Source organism: Chlamydotis macqueenii, chromosome 5 (genome assembly GCF_036417535.1).
Source record: "Chlamydotis macqueenii isolate bChlMac1 chromosome 5, bChlMac1.mat, whole genome shotgun sequence".
In the NCBI taxonomy this organism is placed as follows: domain Eukaryota; kingdom Metazoa; phylum Chordata; class Aves; order Otidiformes; family Otididae; genus Chlamydotis; species Chlamydotis macqueenii.
This window is the reverse complement of record NC_141560.1, coordinates 24,932,103-24,951,555: the sequence shown is the minus strand read 5'-3', so window position 1 is coordinate 24,951,555 and position 19,453 is coordinate 24,932,103. Positions and strand designations below refer to the sequence as shown.

General features: G+C 48.3%; 2 protein-coding genes across 5 annotated transcripts in view; one reads left to right on the top strand and one right to left on the bottom strand.

Annotated features, from left to right (window-relative positions):
* Positions 1-19,453, top strand: part of GSTZ1 (glutathione S-transferase zeta 1) — a 106,949-nt gene that overhangs the window by 5,644 nt on the left and 81,852 nt on the right. For 2 of the 4 annotated variants that reach the window (XR_015258735.1, XR_015258736.1), the window contains exons 5-10: positions 1,106-1,231; positions 1,763-1,838; positions 2,648-2,700; positions 3,969-4,018; positions 4,645-4,794; positions 4,891-4,982. Coding sequence is in view for 2 of the 4 variants with exons in the window: in XM_086749397.1 (XP_086605523.1) it covers positions 1,106-1,231; positions 1,763-1,838; positions 2,648-2,700; positions 3,969-4,018; positions 4,645-4,771 (432 nt within the window). In the remaining 2 variants the exon portion in view is untranslated. Of the gene's footprint in view, positions 1-1,105; positions 1,232-1,762; positions 1,839-2,647; positions 2,701-3,968; positions 4,019-4,644; positions 4,795-4,890; positions 5,050-19,453 lie in introns of those variants that run through there. The other 2 variants (XM_086749397.1, XM_010126832.2) reach the window with 1 other exon arrangement.
* Positions 6,077-15,295, bottom strand: LOC104484680 (uncharacterized). The gene is made up of 12 exons (XM_086749854.1): positions 15,132-15,295; positions 14,743-14,848; positions 14,116-14,238; positions 13,353-13,572; positions 12,334-12,357; positions 11,511-11,633; positions 10,761-10,948; positions 9,796-9,995; positions 9,382-9,473; positions 7,243-7,297; positions 6,455-6,552; positions 6,077-6,315 (listed from the first exon to the last, which is right to left on the bottom strand). Exons 1-12 carry the CDS (start codon positions 15,293-15,295, stop codon positions 6,101-6,103), a joined length of 1,608 nt encoding a protein of 535 aa, XP_086605980.1. The 3' UTR covers positions 6,077-6,100.

Genomic DNA, 19,453 nt, shown 5'->3' with positions numbered 1-19,453 from the left:
CGTCCTATCACAACAGGCCCTCTGGAAGAGTTTCTCCCTGTCTTTCCTGTAGGTCCCCTTTAGGTACTGGAAGACCACTATAAGGTCTGCCCGGAGCCTCCTCTTCTCCAGGCTGGACAGCCCCAACTCTCTCTGCCTGTCCTCACAGGAGAGGTGCTCCAGCCCTCTGATGCGGTTGGCCTTCTGGGCTGCAAGCGCACACTGCTGCCTCATGTTTAGCTTCTTATCCACCAGTACCCCCAAGTCCTTCTCCTCAGGGCTGCTCATAATCCATTCTTCACCCAGCCTGTATTTGTGCCTGGGATTGCCATGACCCACATGCAGGACCGTGTACTTGTGCTTCATGAACTTCATGATGTTTACATGGCCCCACCTCTCCAGTCTGTCAAGGTCCTTCTGGATGGCATCCCTCCCCACCAGTGTGTCAACTGCACCACACAGCTTGGTGTCATCGGCGAACTTGCTGAGGGTGCACTATATCCCACTGTCCATGTTGCCAACGAAGATGTTAAACAGAGCTGGTCCCAACACCAGCCCCTGAGGAATGCCATTCATCACTGGTCTCCACCTGGACATTGAGCCATTGACTGCAACTCTCTGAGTGTGGCCATCCAGTCAATTCCTTATCCACTGAGTGGTCTGTCCATCAAATCCATGTCTCTCCAGTTTAGAGACAAGGATGTCATGCAGGACAGTGTCAAATGCTTTGTGCAAGTCCAGGTAGATGACATTAGTTGGTCATCCCTTATTCATCAGTGCTGTAACCCTGTCACAGAAGGCCACCAAATTAGTCAGGCACGACTTGCTCTTAGTGAAGTAATGCTGACTGTAACCAATCACCTCCTTATTTTCCATGTGCCTTAGTATAGCTTCCAGGAGGACCAGCTCCATGAGCTCACCAGGCACAGAAGTGAGACTGACTGGCCGGTAGTTCCCTGGGTCCCACGCAGACATCAAAGGGGCTATTCTGTTGCTTGGATTGGTAACAAACTTAATTCAAAAGCTGTTGTATTCTCTTGGATCAGCTCCCCTTTTCCATGTGTTCAGGATGTGAACTTTTCCTTGGCTCTCCAATAACCTCCCCTTATCCCTTTGTTCATTACAGCTAGCTATAATTCATTACCTAGAAGACACTCGTCCTAAGCCCAGGCTCCTGCCCCAGGATCTGAAGAAGAGAGCCCAAGTCAGAATGATCGCGGATCACATTGCTTCTGGCATTCAGCCACTCCAGGTATTGCCTTGTCATATCCATGCAAATGAGAAAACCATTATGAGTTTCCAGGAGTCTGTATCTCTGAAAGGTTCCATCTCTTTAAATTGCTGCCAGCCAAGGCAGACCTTAAGACTGTGTTAGCAAATGAAACCTCTGTTTAGCCTCCTCCTGATCTGTCAAGGGCAACAATACAGTATTTCCTACAAATAAAATCCTATGGCACCCCAGAGTTCTTTCCAGAAACAGCTGAACCCATGCAGTTTGACTGCAGGGTCTAGTATGTTTTAGGAAGACAACAACTGAGTAACCCAGAGGGCAGAGGCAAAGGGATAACCTGGCAGCTGTTACAGAAGGACGGTCCCAGGAGACAGATACCGTAGGGTGCATGGTTCAGTGAGGGTGAGGTCAAGGCTGACCCAGCTGGCTGAACTCAGGCTCAAGATTTGGACTTGGCACGTCCTCATCTTCCCTCTCCTCCCCTGGATGAGGTAGTGGGTAAGATCCAGCCAGCAGCAGTCAATCTAACCTGGAGATCACTTGCCTTCACAGAACCTGGGTGTCCTGAAACAAATTGGGGAGAAAAAAACAGAATGGGCTCAGAACTGCATTGCGTCTGGCTTCCAAGGTGCGTCCCACATCCAAAATGATAAGCACTTTGACTGACCCTTCAAAACTCTGCGCTGCTGGGGTCATACTTTTCTCCTCGAGCAGAACAACAGATCTCCTGAGGCTGGTGTGTTGGGGTCCTGCCCAGCTGGTAGCACTCCAGGGTCTCAGAGGAAAGATACTGTCCCCAGTACGGTTCTACTGCTGTGCATGGCAGAGGGAAGGCCTGAGGCCATCCCGTACACCATAGCAGTGGATTCACCCTCATGCATGAGGGCTGAAAGCACTTCTCCTTTCCACCCAGCTGCTCCCAAACTAGTGCCTTTTGCTTTAAAGTTCTATAGTCTATATTGATATACTTTTGTCATCAGACAAAATACATCTGATGGCAAACTCACACAAAATCTAGCAAGTCACAGAGTATTTCTTTACCTCCCTGGGAGAAATACGGTGCTTTTTGTTTCCTCAAAACCCTTTCCCCCATGTGCTGGAATGGCAGGCCCATCTTCACTTCTGGACAGACACAAACTGACTGAACCCTTGCATTTTTCCCCTCCCCACTTTCACATATCTCTACATTGTCCTCTTAGTATTTCAGGTGCATTGCCTGAAGCAGCTTAAATTACCCTGAGTCCCAAAAGACTGAAGGACCCTAAAGACTCCCATAACTATGCTGTTCCTTCTAGGTTCTGTCCCATTTTGCTCCTTTTTCATACTCAGCTCAGGGTCAAAATGCCTTTGTTCATAATTCCCAGTCTAAAAGGTCTTTGGTGTCCCTTTCAAATGAGTGTCCAGTGCCTCAGGCCAGTGTACCACTTCTCTTGACAGCACTGGAGCAGATTCTGCAGCACACTGCTGGGCGCTACTGTGTGGGGGATGAAGTAAGTATCTGAGAGAGTGTTGCGTACCACTGGAGAACTGAAAACTCCAGTATATTCCATAAAATAGAAAAGGAAATTAGTTGCGGAGACACAGCACAACCTATCCTGTGCCTGAGTTACATGAGGTCCCTTCACCATATGAAAAACAGCTGCACAGATCCTACTTAGGCCATTACTGATTTGCAGATAATTAGAGATGTTTACGTGTCCCTGCCTACAACCTGCTGATGCCCAGATTCTGTAGCTGTATCTAGGACCTGGCTACTACTAGAAAATGTGGAAATAGATTTTATATACTTCATCTTTAAAGATTTTTGGAGTTCAAAGTGTTCTGTCATAGGGGCAAAGCTTGGCTCAAGAAACACAGGTTTAGTTCTTAACTCTGCTCTGCAGAACCTTTAATTAAATTCTATTGTGTTTTTCTGCTCTCCTCATCTAATTTTAACATGGACAGATTTCAGGGAGCTCACATACAAGCTGTTCTGACCCTTACCAAGCTAAAGGCCACTCAGGCCTTTTCCATTTAGTAGTCCTGTTTGGCAGGCAAGTGGATCTTTCCTATAAAAGCCTGGGAAAAAGGAAGGCTCCTGCAGTAACCTGTGATGCAGAGGATTGTCTAATAAGAGCCTTACGGAACAGCAGCCCTTGGTGGGGGAAGGCTAGTTACGAGATCTTATGCTGGAGAATAACGTGTGCTCTGAAAGGCACCCAGAGCTCTGTGACCAGGGGAGTGGGGCGGGGGCAGCTGCCTCTGTGCAGATAGGCAGCTAGCTGCATTGTCCTTGAGTCTTCTTTTCCGATCGCAAGTGCCTGAGCCTGTGTGCAAAGGCCGTATCACATATCAGGTTTTGACATTGGCAGGAGCTCCGTGATACTCCTGCAATGTAAACAAGCAAAATGTACTCGTATTCCCAGCCATGCAAGCTCTCCCCTCCCTCCATGGCCTCCCTCGCAGCTTGCCAGCAGACTTGTTTACTGAGAGCAGTTGCCATAGAAGCACTGTGTCCTCGAGGTCACGGTAATCAGCTGGTAAATATGAAGCTCCCTAAAGGCTGATGGCTTCTTCTACTAGTGATTCCTATTAAATTCTTTTCTTGTACTGTGGTCATATTATTTATGCTGGATTAAAGAATGGGATTGTTGTGACAACTCCTCTGTACTGGCTGATAAAATAACTTCTATCCTGCTCTCAAAGCCTGCCACCACGGTGAAGTGTGATGGGACAGGCTCTGAGTTACTCTGACCCCTTTTCTCTACTACATTTGCAGGTTACCATGGCTGATCTGTGCTTGGTGCCTCAAGTTTTCAATGCTGAAAGGTAATTAAGGCTAAGCTTGAGGTGCTCTTCAAGCTACTCCTTCTGCTGGGCTGTCAGAACTTACCTTCTGCTGCTCCTTGTGCCTGTTAGGAGGGATGCTCTCCTGCCTGCCCTATCCAGTTATGAATTTTCCTATGTCATAAATACCATCTCTTTTGGAAGCTCATGGAAATAGCAAGCTAGGCTCGGCTCTCTTATCAGAGGCCCCTGGAGGAAACCTGATCTATGTCTTTAGAAAAGCTAAAGCTGCTCATATGCCACATCCTCTCTCCCTGTTTGCCCTATATTTACACTGCACACAGGAAGAAAAGATTAATCTGACTATATTTGTTAAAAGCCTTAAACCTATGCAAGCAGTGGCTGTATGATTCCTAGGAAAAGCATAGTGCCTTCTCAGCCTGTGCTACACACTAAGTAGAAGCCTAGTGAAGACAGAAGAACTAACCTTTCCTCTAGTGTTTGTTTTTAAACCTACAAGGATGAACCTTTTCTCTTCATGCAAAAGTGCCCCAGCTTGAGAGAGTCTCCCATACCGGGCAGGCACAGCACACTGCTCTACCTTTCTGTTCACTGCTGCACTAGCTGTCCAATTCAAGAGTACTTCACAAATTCTTTTCCTTTTGCAGATTCAAAGTGGACATGGGTCCATATCCCACAACAACCAGAATAAACAAAGCTCTCCTGGAGTTAGAGGCATTCAAAGTAAGCCACCCGTCCCAGCAGCCAGATACTCCTGCAGAGCTGCAAGACTGAAGCCCTTCTATTCATTAAATCAAGTAAGTGGGAGCGTCAAAGAGGACAACAGCTACGGCTTGAGTAGGACTTCAGTGCCAGCGGGCTCTAGTACTATTGTCTCACTTTCATCTGGATAGGAAGAAGGACAGAGGACCTGGATGTAGCCTGGATGACTTACAGGAGCTATGCCTGTGTTGGAAAGCTTGCAGATACTTCTGACTATGGTTTGTTTTTTTTTTTTTCCCCCCCTATCTGATGTATCTCCATGAAGCAGATTAAAGCAGAAGTGTCCATAATTATCAGAAGTCCCCTTTGTATGGCTTTGAGTTGGGGAACAGGGCCATAAACAACTGTGAGGCATTGAGCCAGTTCTGGACTCCCCACAGGGGCTGCTTCTTTCCACCACCTACAGAAAGGGCATTAGGGAACCAGTGTACCCAGTGTGCCACTAACCTAGCAGGCCTGCTTGTCCTTGCAGCTGCCTCAAAGTGATGGCACAATCATCAGTGCCATGGATATAAACAGAAAGTCTCTGAGAGAGGACAGCTTAATCCGAAGCCTTGCTGGGTCTCATGGATCTTGCAAGAGCCAGTCAGCAACTTTGCCACCCCTTGCAATGACAAGAGGATCACTACCTGGGAGCACTGATTTATACATCATCCTTATGTCTAGCAGCAGTCCTCCAGAATTTATAATAAAGGCCTGTCTACAGCAAAGCTAGGTGGTTGTGCCATAGTCAGCAAGACACAACCAGCTCACTCCCATATGTCAAAAATGATGGTGTTCTCTTTTCCCATCCTCAGACACTGCTCTAGGTGTTTTCCTAGTCCTCAGCTGCCGACTATTTCCCAAGGGAATCCCATCACAGATTCCCCCCAAACCAGAATCACACCTGTACTTGCACTATGAGGACCTTCCAAGCAGCAGGAGTAAATCCCATTCCACTCATCCCAAATGAAACCCAACACTTGAGTCACCTTCAGAGCTGAAAGTACCCCAGGAATTTGAGCCCAGAAACCTGCAGGGCAAGAAGAGAAACTCAGAAGCCTGTGACTTTGTTCCTGTGCACCCTCAGCTCAGATCCCACCAACTGTTTTTGGCACCCAAGCCCAGGTACCAAACCAGAGAGATGGGAAGGAATTTCTGCCAGTCTGATGCTGTGTAACAGCTGCCTTAAAAGGGCAATACCCACAGCCTTCAGAAAGGCTTTACAAACCCGTCATCTCTTGTGTATCACCTACATATCGATACTTCGACTGCCACATTGCTTGGACTCATTTATTGTCATCCATGTCTGTATTCAGGCAAGAGCCAGTGCTCTTCCATGCTCATTCTGAGTATCGTGCATTATCCTAGGTCCAGCTGGATCTTGACTGTGCTGTTGTAAAAGGTCCCGGCACAGTTGGAGCCCCCAAAGACCAACACTGTGTGTCGGTTTTGCTCCTCTTTGTTCTCCTTGTCCACATCCATCAGGTGGGCAGGAGTCAGGTCAAGCAATGTGTGGCCAGCTCTGGGCACAGAGCAGAGGTCGTGGTGGATCACCGTGCTCCATGAAAGAGTATCTGAAGTAGAAAGCGGCCGTCAGTACTGACAAACCCAGTCCTAGTTCAAGAACAAACGGACCAGACTAGGTGTTCCGAAACACCACTGCAGCCCAATAGTCGCCTTCAGCTACGGAAACTGGGAGGAAGGGTCACTCACCTAGGTGGAAGATAAAGGCATCCTGCAGGGCTCCCTTGGCATTGCAGCCTCCACTGATCAGAACTTTCTGGTCTGACACTGCCAGAGCTGCATGAAAACTGCGACCAAAGCAAAGCCGAAAGGTGACTACAGCAAAATCTGCTGGGGTTGCCTCAGTCACTAACTGAGGGTGAGTAGACTTCAGCAGGAGGCTGGGAGCGTAGACTGCAGAATGGAAGTTAACTTCTGCTTCTCTTCTGCCCTGACTTGCTGAATAACCCTGAAAGAGCTGTTTGTTTGCCTCTGCAGGTCTGGCCATAATCAGGCCTGAAAAGCACCTCATTATCTCAGAAGGAGCTATCAAAACTCCTGTGTTTTGCTCTATGGAGTGAGAGAGCAGGCTAGCTGGGCTTTGGTCTGATTCAGGTCATTGTTCTAGTGGGAAATAGTGTCCCTTTAGGAACAGCATAGTCCTGGTACAAGAGTTTCTTCCTCTCTGTGTGTCTGTCTCCAGGTACTGTGGTGATCGAACAGCAGGCCATACACTTCACTAGCATGCAGCAGAAAACTTCCCCTAGCCTGAAAAGCAGATTTCCAGGGAGATTAAGGGGTCTGCAACCCCACACCCTACAGGCACCAACTAGGATAGCACAGGAATTTCTGGTCCCATAGCAGACAGGCCATCCACCGTATTTTGATTAGTGAGACAGATACGCAACTGAGTCTGATCACAAACGCTGTTTAAACCTGGCTTCAAAGAGAAAGGAAAGAGGAAGAAGATAGCTCCTGGGTCTGCAATAGGATCTTACCAACGTGCGGAAGGCTGTCCTGCGAGGAGGGGGACCGGTGTGTATTCCATGAAACCTGAGAAGCAGGGGAAAGGCAGGTGAAATGTCCAAAAAGCTCAGCCTCACAACTAGAAAAAAAAACTTCCATACTCTGCCGCATCAGCAACCTGCATTCTCTGTTAACCAGCTTGCTCCAAAAAAAGCAGCATCTTGTTGTTCTCCATTCCCTCCCCTCCTACCATTGAAAGCGTTTCTTTACTCCATAGTTTTCCATCTCCATTGCCTAGTCAGAAGTTTTTGTAATGTTAATCATAGAATCACAGAATGGTTTGGGTTGGAAGGGACCTTTAAAGGTCATCTAGTCCAACCCCCCCTGCAAGAAGCAGGCACATCTCCAACCAGATCAGGTTGCTCAGAGCCTCGTCCAACCTGGCCTTGAATGTTTCCAGGGATGGGGCATCCACCACCTCTCTGGGCAACCTGGGCCAGTGTTCCACCACCCTCATAATAAAAAAAAAGTCTTCCTTCTATCTAGTCTAAATCTACCCTCTTTTACTTTAAAAACATTACTCCTTGTCCTGCCACTACAGGCCCTGTCAAAAAGTTTGTCCCCATCTTTCTTACAAGCCCCCTTTAAGTACTGGAAGGCCACAATAAGGTCTTCTTGGAGCTTCCTCTTCATTAGGCTGAACAACCCCAACTCCCTCAGCCTGTCTTCATAGGAGAGGTGCTCCAACACTCTGATCCATCTTCATGGCCCTCCTCTGGACCCACTCCAACAGGTCCATGTCCTTCTTATGTTGGAGGCTCCAAAGCTGGACACAGTACTCCAGGTGGGGTCTTACAAGACTGGAGTAGAGGGGGAGAATCGCCTCCCTCGACCTGCTGGCTACGCTGCTTTTGATGCAGCCCAGGATCTGACTGGCCTTCTGGGCTGCGAGTGCACACTGATGACTCATGTCCAGCTTTTCATCCACCAGTACCCCCAAGTCTTTCTCGGCAGGGCTGCACTCAGTCCCTTCATCCTCCAGCCTGTATTGATACTGGGGGTTGCTCTGACCCAGATGTAGGACCTTGCACTTGTTGAACCTCATGCAGTTCTCACAGGCCCACTTCTTGTGCCTGTCCAGGTCTCTCTGGATGGCATCCCATCCCTCAGGCATGTTGACTGCACCACTCAGCTTAGTGTAGTCTGCAAACTTGCTGAGGATGCACTCAATGCCACTGTCTATGTCACTGATGAAGATGTTAAACAGTACTGGTCCCAATATGGGCCCTTGAGGGACACCATTTGTCATAAATCTCCATCTGCACATTGAGCCGTTGACCACTACCCTCTGGATGTGACATTCCAACCAATTCCTCATCCACCAAACAGTCCACCCATTGAATCCATATCTCTCCAATTTAGAGAGAAGGACGTTCTGGGGGACCATGTCAAAGGCCTTACAGAAGTCCAGGTAGACAACATCCGTAGCACTTCCCTTGTCCACTGTGATACAGTCACTCCATCATGGAAGGCCCCTAGGGTGGTCAGGCAGGACTTGCCCTTGGTGAAGCCATGCTGGCTGTCTCAAATCACTTTTCTGTTCTCCATTTGTTCTCCATATAGCTTCTAGGAAGATGTGTTCCATGATCTTCCCAGCACAGAGGTGAGGCTGACAGGCTGGTAGTTCCCAGGATCCTCCTTTCTACCCTTTTTATAAATGGGTGCAATGTTTCCCTTTTTCCAGTCAGCAGGGACTTCACCTGACTGGCATGACTTCTCAACTATCATGGAAAGTGGTTTGGCAACTGCATCAGCCAATTCCCTCAGGACTCTGGGATGCATTTCATCATTTCCCACAGACTTATGTATATTCAGGTTCCTCAGCTGGTCATGAACCTGATCTTGTCTTACAGTGGGAGGGACTTGGCTCCCCCAGTCCCCATCTTGTGGTCTATCCACACAAGAGGTGTGGGAAGAGGGGTTACCAGTGAAGACTGAGGCAAAAAAAAAGTTGCTGAGTTCCTCAGCCTTCTCCTCATCCATCGTTACCAAGTTCACCATGCTACCTCTGCCTTCCACAATGCGACTTTCCCATCGAGCATGCCTCATTTCCCAGTCCCTGCCTTAGAACGGACCTTCCCAAGGCATCCACCTGGCACAGACTTTCTTACCCAGATCCAAGATGTGCATGTCACTGAGGTAGAGAGAAGTCCTCCGACCCCCAAAAATCAGCAGCTTGTTCTTCAGTAGAGTAGCTGAATGCCTGGGCAGAGGAAAAGCAAGTGAACAAAGTATCTTCAGCAAGTTCCCAAAAATGACATTTCAGCCTTGGCTTCTGCTATTGGGCTGCCATAGCTTCAGTCTACACCTGACTATCCCCAGCCACTGCAGCCCAAGGACCGATTTCCATCAGGATTCATGACAGGAGGTACTGGGAGTCACATTGCTCAAATCATAGCCCTATCTTAAGAAGCAAATGGTGGAGAACAATCCCCTAATATTTAGGAAATTACACTGGGGTGGGAGGAAAGGTGAGCAGAGGTTTCCTGCTCTGGTTTGGAGGACTGGAATAAGAGCACTCTCACCCAAGCCTAGGCACAGGCTTCTCCCCTTCTGAGATGGGCTGGTACCAAATTTCATGCTCAGGATTAAAGACATAGAGAGCGTTGCTGCAGGGTGCAACTGCTAGTGATGCCTTTTTGGGGACAGTCCCTCCAAAAACAAAGAGCTCCTTGTGGTAGATAGTTGCACTGTGGTAGGTGAGGACTGGCAGCCTCCCTTTAGCCTGGAAAAAGTTCAACACACTTTTGTTACGAGAAGCGCATTATTTGCTGCATGACCCATAGGAAAGGGGCCCACATCATGCAGTGAATTTGACAAGTCTCAATTTTCACTTTATTGGCTCCCCAGCCAGATCTTTGCCACACAGGGGGACAGTACATCTTTTGTGTATTCTGCACCACCAGAATGCTCTGATGAGAAAAGGAAGTCAACCTTCTACCTCAGCTTCTTCAGAAGATGACAGAGAACAGAAAGATCTCGTCCAGGCTTATTCTGTAAAAGCCATCTTGTGACTTAGCCAGGAGACAGATAGCCCCTCGCTGACAGGGCGCTCTGCAAGGACATGATAGGCAACCACAAAGTGCAGGGGTCAGCTGTGCTCAGAGAAGTCTCCGATTTCAGAAGACCAGCTCTTCACCTCAGCACCCAGCGCAGCTCTCAACAGCACCATATAAAATGAGAGGCCATTTCCCTCTGCCGCTTGTACAGTACCTCCCACCCACAACCCTGGTCAGACACAGCACTCTGCAGCAACCATTTCTTCCCCTTGCTTCATTCATTGTAGGCGCAGCCCATGGTTTCTGCCAAGTTTGTGGCCTTTCAACACAGTCTTCTTATACCTGTCAGTCCCAGCTAAGCAGCTCAGACAACCTGCAGCAAGAGTGGACCAAGACTACTGGAGTAAAGACATGGGCGCGTTGATTGCCACATTCAGGCAGGACTTGCCACCCCTCCTGTGCTTTTGTCTTGGAAGAGCTGCAGTACTTACAGCCACAAGGAGCCATTTCCAGCTGACTGTGTCAAGAATGTAGATGCTGCTGTAGTCTTTGTCTTCCCTTATGCCCCCAAAGACATAGATACGCTTGGTGTCTGGGTCGTAGGTAGCTGTGTGACCATGCAAGCACAATGGCATGGTGTTTTGTAGCTGGAAACCCACTGGAAGCCAGAAATCATTGTCTGTGGAAGCAACACCAGACAGATGGTGTGGAGTTCAAAGATGCTCTCAATTTCTCCAGATTTAGAAAAAAAAAAAAAAAAGTAAAAAATCTTTACTCAAGACATTGCTCCCTTCATATCCTCCTCTCCTTTGATTCAGGGCTAGAGGGGACTCATACAGAAATGCTTCTGTGTAAGGAATGAAGAGGAACACTAACTGAGGAATAGTAAGGTGGAAGAGAGGGTCGGTGAGGTGCAAAAAAAGCTGTAAGGCAGTGGAACTGCGTCTCACACTTCACCAGTCATTACACACAGACTGCAAACTGCCCTGTTGCTTTTACCCCTTAAAACTCACTCAACTCTTTCCAGAATTTATACCTTAGCTCCTGGAGGGCTCTCATGTACAACCCCACAGCCTCTGATGGCTGTCAGCTGTCAGCTCAGCCCAGTGACCATGCTAGGAGATGTGACACCTTTGCTGTCCCCCCTCTGTGCACAGACTCCTGAGTACCCCCTCCCATCTGCATGAATTGTCCTGAAATCCCACTGCCCCCATTGCCTTTGATAGCCCTAAAGTCCCCACCAATTTCCAGCTTCCAGAGTGCATCCTTGCAGGACTGATGATCGACACCTTCTCCACCGATCAGAACAGCCGTCCCCAGGTCACTGAGGCACATGGCATGGCACCATCGTGGGCTGGGACTGCCTGGGGAGGGGAGAGCACAGGGCTGTGAGCAGAGCCAGATAAGACACCCCCAGCTCCCTTCCCTGCTGGGGAGAACAAGGCAGATGAAGGCCCAGAAGAGAGAAACGGGAAGGCAAGGGCCTCAGGTCCCTTCCCTCTGGGGTGATAAGAGACATAGCTCCCGGAGGAAGGACGCATACAGGCTGCCACTTCAGACAGGCCTGGATGCCCCCCATTGATTACCCATCCCCAGAAGGAGCACTCTGGTTGTGCTAGCCTCCTGCGAGGGACGGCTACCCCCTTGTTAGTGCCTAAGATACAACAACCAGAAGCCTGGAGCCACTTCCAGAGATATTCCTTGTACTGCTCTGTTCCTCCTCCTTTCCTCTCCCAGGCCCCTGCAGTTGGCTAAGCAAGCTAAAAAATACCTTTTAATCAAAGTCTATTCCACGTCTTACCTTTAGCCTCAAAAGGCTATGCATCCAGAAGTGTGCCTCAGATTCAGAGAGGCTACAGAAGCATATTGGAGAGCCTGACAGTACTGGAAGCACCCATACTGAGGGCAACTGCATGGAAAGGAATAGTATATAAACACAACCTACTTGTTATTCTTGATCACTGGGGGGATAAAGATGAAACATGAGAAACCTGTGACATTAAAGGGAATGGCATCACTGAGTGGCTGAAAAGACAAACCAACATTTAGGAACCAAATCCTCACCTTGCAGCTCCTCCACCGCGAGATCTGCAGAGGAAACAGAGATGGCCCCATAAAGAAAGCAGCCAGCAGACATACCCTGGAGAGTGCTCAGCTCTATGGTTTAAGAGCCCTTTGACCTTCCTTCCTCCAATACCAAGCATAAAGCTACCTCACTGCAACAAATAAGGTACAAAACCAAGAATCCTGAAGAAAGTCTCATCAGAAGAAATGCAGACACGAAAGAGCACAGTTCCTTTGACTGCCATCATGCTGTCACCATTGCATTTTACCCCTCTGAAGGAAGCTCATTTCTGCCCTTCTCACACTGCCTACAGCAGAACGGACTTTACAATGCAGCTGTATTTGCCTTTGTGAAAAGCAAGCCAAGTCCCAAGAACTCACTTCACATGGGGACCACTGAGTTTGTGTCAAACATTTACACACAAACTTGGTCACACCCTGGAGCTGACTTGGAGTTTACACTCCACAAGCTAAAGGTTTTGTTTCCAAACCCCTTGGCAGCTACCTTCTCACTACTGAAAAGTCAGTACACTTACACTAACTATATATTCCTTTTCATCTTCTCTATACTTTAATAATAACCAATGTCTTCTATGGAGCAAGTGGTATGCTGTTCCTAGGGGAACAAACAGACTAATTGAGAGGTTACAGAATGTTACAGTAGGTAACTTTCTTGTGCTCCAATTCACTCTTCTGTAAAACAAGGCCAACAATACTTGCCTCCATTTATAAAGCACTTTTACTCATATGAAGAGACAGGAACATTACGTTATGGTACAGAGTGCTGGCACTAAGAGTATCCCATGTTCTATTTCTGGCCTTTTCACAACAAGCAAAAAGTCATCAAGCACTTTATCCAGGACTAAGGAGCAGTTCTCAGTATTTTCCAAGCCAAGACAGACAAGCCCATCTTGCCTTGGAGCTATACAGAGAAATGGACTGGGAAGCCGTTGCCCAGCAGCACTGACAGATCATTTAGACAAGACCTATAAAATAAACCTGGAAGCTGCCGGAGTTACCTTCTTCATCAAGATCTCTCTCAGATGCTGTGGGTTCAAATAAAACTTTCCTGGGCTTTTTGTGGTGGATAGGACTCTTCCTCCAGGCCTCACTGAATTCCACCTTGCCAGATGGTGGCTTCAGGGGACAGGGTACCGCCAGGGTCCTCAGTGGTGGGCGGACATCCTTCCTCCCAGGCTTAGATGCTCTAGCAGTCACCTCTGAGCTCTGACTCTTAACCTGTGACAAGAGTCTTGGTCAAATCATCCCTGAAGAAAAAGGCCCAAGGCTACTGTGAGCTGTCCATTACTGGGCCAGAGATTAGTTTCACATGGTGACTGTTTTCAGGCTCATTTTCCTGTTAAGTCTTAATGGCCAGCATGCCAACTGTATCATCCGCCAAATATATGTTGAGCAATGCAGCTACCTGCTGCTGTAGGCCCAGTGGTCTGCTTCCATACTGCTGGCTGCGGTGGGCACAGCTAGCACAAGGCAACTCGAAAGGCAGAAAGGCCGTCTGTGCTAGGATTAACCATGGTGATTGTTCATCCCAACAAGGAATAAATCATTGTTAAATTCAACCTTTCCAAAGGCATTTCAATGGAGAGTATCACTTGCTTTAGCACAAGTGAATCTTTGGCTCCAAAACTTACTTAGCCAGGTCTCCACTAAGAGAGCGGCAGCAAACATTCCTACTAGACATCAACTGAGCATCTACAAATGAGGGAGAAGATACTAAGGAGAGGGTGAAATAACAAAAGGAAGGCTCCAGGATACACATACCGCAGTGGCATCCTCCAGGCCCTGGCCAAGGGGCATATCATCTGCTGGGAGCACTGGTGACTGGGTGGTCTCTGGGACAAGGAAGGGGTGGGCAGGCGTACTGCTGGAGACACCTCGGAGCAGCTGCGGCAGAAACAGTCAGTGAGAATAAAAGGACACGCCAAGTGTGCTGGCCTCCATCCAAAAAGGGTGAGCAAAAAGATGTGTTGCAAGGGACAGATGCCCTGCAAAGGAGTAAACCAGCTTTCATCTCCCATACCAACAGAATACACAAAGAAAAGCAAAGTCAGGCACTGGAAGATGCTAAATCCAAGGGCTTCAGCACAAGGTAAAGCAACTGTTTAAGTACCACAGACCCAGGAGAGAGTGGAACTGGAAGTGAACTGCTCTCTGCTGCCTATCTCCTGTGACACACGAGGTGTTTTGGCAAAGCTGTGTTTAGGGAACAAGCCTGAAGCATCACAGAGGATTTAGGCTCAGCACAGACATACAGCAACAGATCCGTGTGAGGTGGCTCTGCCTTGGAGTAGCAAAGAGGAAGAAAAGGAGAGGGTGGAAGCTCTGTAGCTCAGAGGTGACAACATCTGGGGCCAGGGCAGGAAGAGAGGAGGATGTCAGTTCTTTTACCTGCCCATTAACAGTCAGGACAAGCTTCACAGAGTTGCCTTTGTCCATCTCTTTCAATGAGGCAAGGAAAATATCTGATCTCCAGTCACCTTCCCACACCAGAGACCTGCACAGGGGACCATGGGTTTTCAGCCCACAACTGACACTGACCAAGTTAAAATTCTTATTCCCACACTAGCTGGTAGTACCCTAAAGCCAAAAAAAGATCCAGCCCTAAAAGCAGCAAAAAGGAAGCTGAAAGCTTCACTAGAGAGCGACACCACGGCGAAGGACTGGCAGGCCTGACCAGCTTTGGGATGACACCAGCAGAACTGGGCAGCACCACAGAGCAGAAAGCTTTTACAGGACGCCCACCCCGACACCCTGGCAGCACCAGCTCCCGCCATGACCTGTGGGCAGGCTCCAGCGTGCCGATCCGCTGCGGCGTGATTCCTGGGGACACCAACACTTCCACCATGATGCTTGTGTCTGGAGAGTAACAGCTCCAGTCTCCCAGCCCGAACACCACCAGCTGCTTTGGCAACGGCAGGGGCAGCCAAGCCTGGAAACCCATCTTGCTGGACTGGCTGCGAGGGGAGGGAAGAAAAGTAAACAGAAAACAGGTAATCATCAAGGAGTAAGATGGAAGGTCAAAAAATTGTATAAAAGGCTTGAAAACACGTTTATGCCAGGGGAGGGGTAAGGAAAGGGTGTGCACCATTTAAAGAAGAGACTGTACAGGGCTGTGATGAAGAAAACAAACAGCAGCCTGGAAAGGGAGCAGAGCTCTGAGCTGGGCCAGCACAGCCATGTGTGCAGGGGCAGCTCCGGAGAGGAGAGGCAAGGCAGTGCGAGCCGTGCAGGTCACCCCGGCCCGTGGGGGAATCCACCCCCACTGCCTCGCAGCCCCCGCGGCAGGCGCTGCCCGTGGCAGGGGACCGGCCCGCACCTGTCGAGCCGCCGCGGCGGCTCCCGCAGCGCCCACAGCACGTAGAAGGCGAGGCCGCTCTCCTGGGCCTTGCCCCACGGCCTGGGCCCGGCCCAGCAGCGGCCGGGCAGCATGCCGGTGGGCGGGTCGGTGGGGCGCGGGGCGCCGACATTAAGTCGCCGCGGGGCAGCTGCGGGCCGCCCCCGGCCGCCCCGCGGAGGCAGCTGGCGGGGCCCGCCCTGGCCGCACCGCCTCGGCCGGTGTCAGGAGCGCCCGAGGCCGCAGCGCCCCGCTCACGGCAGGGCCCGCGGGGCAGCACGGACAGCAGGGAGGAGGCCGGGAGAGCAAGGCCAGCAGCTGAGGCTGGCCCAAGCCAGGCCCACCCTCCCTAGCAAATTACACTCGCTGCCAGAGCCCACGCCGCACATCCCTTACCAGGGAGGGATAGTTTGTGTGGTGATTCCTAAATGATGGTATCTGTACACATTTCTTTTAGCTCGCATAAAAAGGAGCAGATGTGAAACCTGCTTCTCTTACTCTCCAGTCAGGCCTGCTACCAAGAGAAGGCAGGATGGTGTCAGATCCTCCTTAAACAATTAAATCTGTGTATGTGTTACTATAGGGACTCCACTGTGTATCCAACACCACCTGTGTAACAATGAATAGCTCTGCTGAGCTCAAAACTGCAGCTGATAAATCAAACACCACTAAAAGCAATGACAGGGCTTCAGCAGCCAAAGAAGGATGTTCTCCATGCACAGCTGAACAAGGGAAGAGTCACCTCCCCGGCAGGGCCAGCAAAGCCTGCTGCAAGACCTTCACTGAGCAGCTCGTGATTAGGGTGTTCCTGCTACAGCCCAACCACAGAAAAATACAGAAAGGGTGGGAAAGAACTAACGTTGTGAAATTTCACATCGCTTTCCCGCATCCCCACTAAGTTGCTTAGTTTTCCTCTTGGCCATATGCCTAAGCCAAGTACAAGGATAGGGGTTCACAGTGAGTGCATGGTAATCAAACAGCTGTAGCACTGTTTCTCTTCGAGAGAGATGAAGATGAAATGTCTTTAACTTGGCAGAGTTATCTGTCCCTTTGATCAACTTGCTTTATGATTGCTCCTGCCCATCAATTATTTTATAAAAAGTGCTCCAAGGAAATGCAGGACCAGAACAGAGACAACTGAACTTCTGGAGAACGTGTCTTACTGAGCTTCATAATGAGACAGGCAAGGAAGGATGGCTCAGGCTGCAGGTTATCATTCCTCATTTTGACCAGTGGGTGCTTCCTTCAGGCCATGTAAATAGTCTTCAGATAAAGCTGGTGGGCAAGCAGCTATGAGGAGCTATGAAGGGCAAACACTTTTCTCTAGACAATTTAATTAGTACCTGGTAACTGATGAGATTTTTAATCCTTCAGACTGAAAGCTGAAGTAACAGAATAGCTAGCTGTAGGGGATCTCTGCAAATGGGGGTGAAAAGTAGCAATATGAAGCATGGAGGGCAAAGCATTCAAGCTCTATCCGTATCTATTATATGAGCTTGGCTACTTGCTTGTTCCCCTGCAATTCTTCAGGCATTCAGTATAATCTTAAGCATTGCACAGAATTTGAAGAATTAAAAAAAGACATCTCAGCAAGTCATTTTAATAGACAGAAAATTTCCTGGCTTGAACCATCACCACCAGCTGACAACAGAGCATGTTCCTACCCATTTGCAACCAGAATGTCCAGTACACTACAAAGTACATTTTAAGTACTTGCCACCTTTTTGCTCATAAAATTAAGTTTAATTGTATTCTTGTTTTGTTAGAAAGTCTGTAGTTCAGTTTTTCATGAAGACACTTACTTGCTTTAAACAGAAGACAAAGTTCTTGGTTGCATAGTGAAAAGTTTATTTAAAGGGAGTAAGTTCCAATATACTATTACAAATCAGCCACAACACATCAAATATAAACAATATAAACCAAGTGTAGAAGGAGTGCAAACACATTATAAATATAGTCTTCATACATGCCCTTCAGCAAGAGGTTCAGTGCCCCATTTTGTTAAAATATCCTCTCCTCCATTTAAAATTTGTATCTTAGGAGGACATAAAAAGCAAACGGTTGGCGCTAAGAACTCAATTTTGAAATCACAGGACATCAAAAGCATTCACATCACATAGACAAAGACTGCCAGACAACCATCACAGTTCACAAGAATATAGGCCTGAAAAAGGTATGACCAGCTACAAGATACTCCCCAGTAAAACACTACGCTAGCAGCTTGGAGGGGTGAGTTGAGAGCTGAGGAGAGCAGATAGCCACCAGGGCATCCTGGAGGTTGCCGGGAGACCATCTCCAGCTATTTATAATTTCCTAGTGCAGCTCCTAAACCTCAAGGTCATTATTTAGCAAAGCCTCCTTAGTTCTGAGCTTAATTGTTGGCATCCAGCTTCTTGCCCAAGGGACTTGATTCACCAGTCCAGATGGGCTTAAACCAGATAACTCTCACTGATGGATTGCAAAATTCTTCCCCCCTCCCTGTCTGATAAAGGTGCATTTCTTTTGATGAAGCTTCTGGGAAAGCAGCGCGTAAAATCCAGAACGGAACGCAGAAAAGCTGAGGGGAGTCAGACCCACCATCCATCCGGCCTGATGTGGTGTCTTCAGCTGCAACAGCACCAGTGTTTCAGAATAAGTTGCCAGACTCTTTGGAGGCAAAAAGTAGAATAACCTCGCAGAAAATTGTCCTCCTAACAATACGTATTTGAACTCTGCAGTGTTCTGTACCTTCTAAAACTTTAATTGATATTTACTGCAAATAACTTATTTAGATAAATGACTTAGCACTTTTGACTCCTGCTAAACTCCTGGCTTCTGTCACAGTCTAATTAGCCAGTGTACTTAACACAATAAGTTCCTAGTTTTTCATTCTACCAATTGAGATCATAGAATAGTTTGGTTTGGAAGGGCCCTTTAAAGGCCATCTAGTCCAACCCCCCTGCAAGGAGCAGGGATACCTTCAACCAGATCAGGTTGCTCAGAGCCCCATCCAACCTGGTCTTGAAGGTTTCCAGGGATGGGGCATTACCACCAATCTGGGCAACCTGTCCCAGTGTTCCACACTCTCATTGTAAAAAATTTTCCTGATGTCTAGTCTGAATCTACCTCCTTCTAGTTTAAAACCCTTATCCCTCTCCTATAACAACAGGCTGCTACATCTACATGACATTGTCACAGACAATATTTTCCAAGATATGAGAAAAGGAGAAACAGTCTTTTCTTTCATACTTTTAAATAAAAAAATCTTTGTTGCTTTGGTCTCTTATCCAACCTCAATATACATAAGCACACTCCACTCACAACGCTGGATTCAAACACTCTGTTTAGGAAAAAATGATGAATGGCCACAAGGAATGCTCGTCTATGTCTATCTAGTGTTCCTCTCGTCCTCAGGTTTAGCATTAGCATATCAAAAGTAGTCCTCTGGTGTTCCTTGATATCTGACAGCAGCATACGATTTTAAAAGGCAAAGATCTTATGGTGCCAGAAAACGCAAACACCATTCTGCTACTCATTACAGCAACAAGGCAGTCTAATGAACAGCTTAAATCTCCACGAAGAGCCTACAGGGGCTCTCCTTGCCTGACCTTAGGAAGTGCCTCCCCTCTACCCATATGGGCAGAGAAACAAGGAGAAGAAATCCCTTGGATTAATGACAGCTATGGCTCTTATTTCAGACAGGCTCCTTGTTCCTAAGGCACCTTGTGATAAATCCTCTGTAGAGGGGCTTTAGTAGCGGTAGTGAGACAAGAAGGAAGGGTTTAA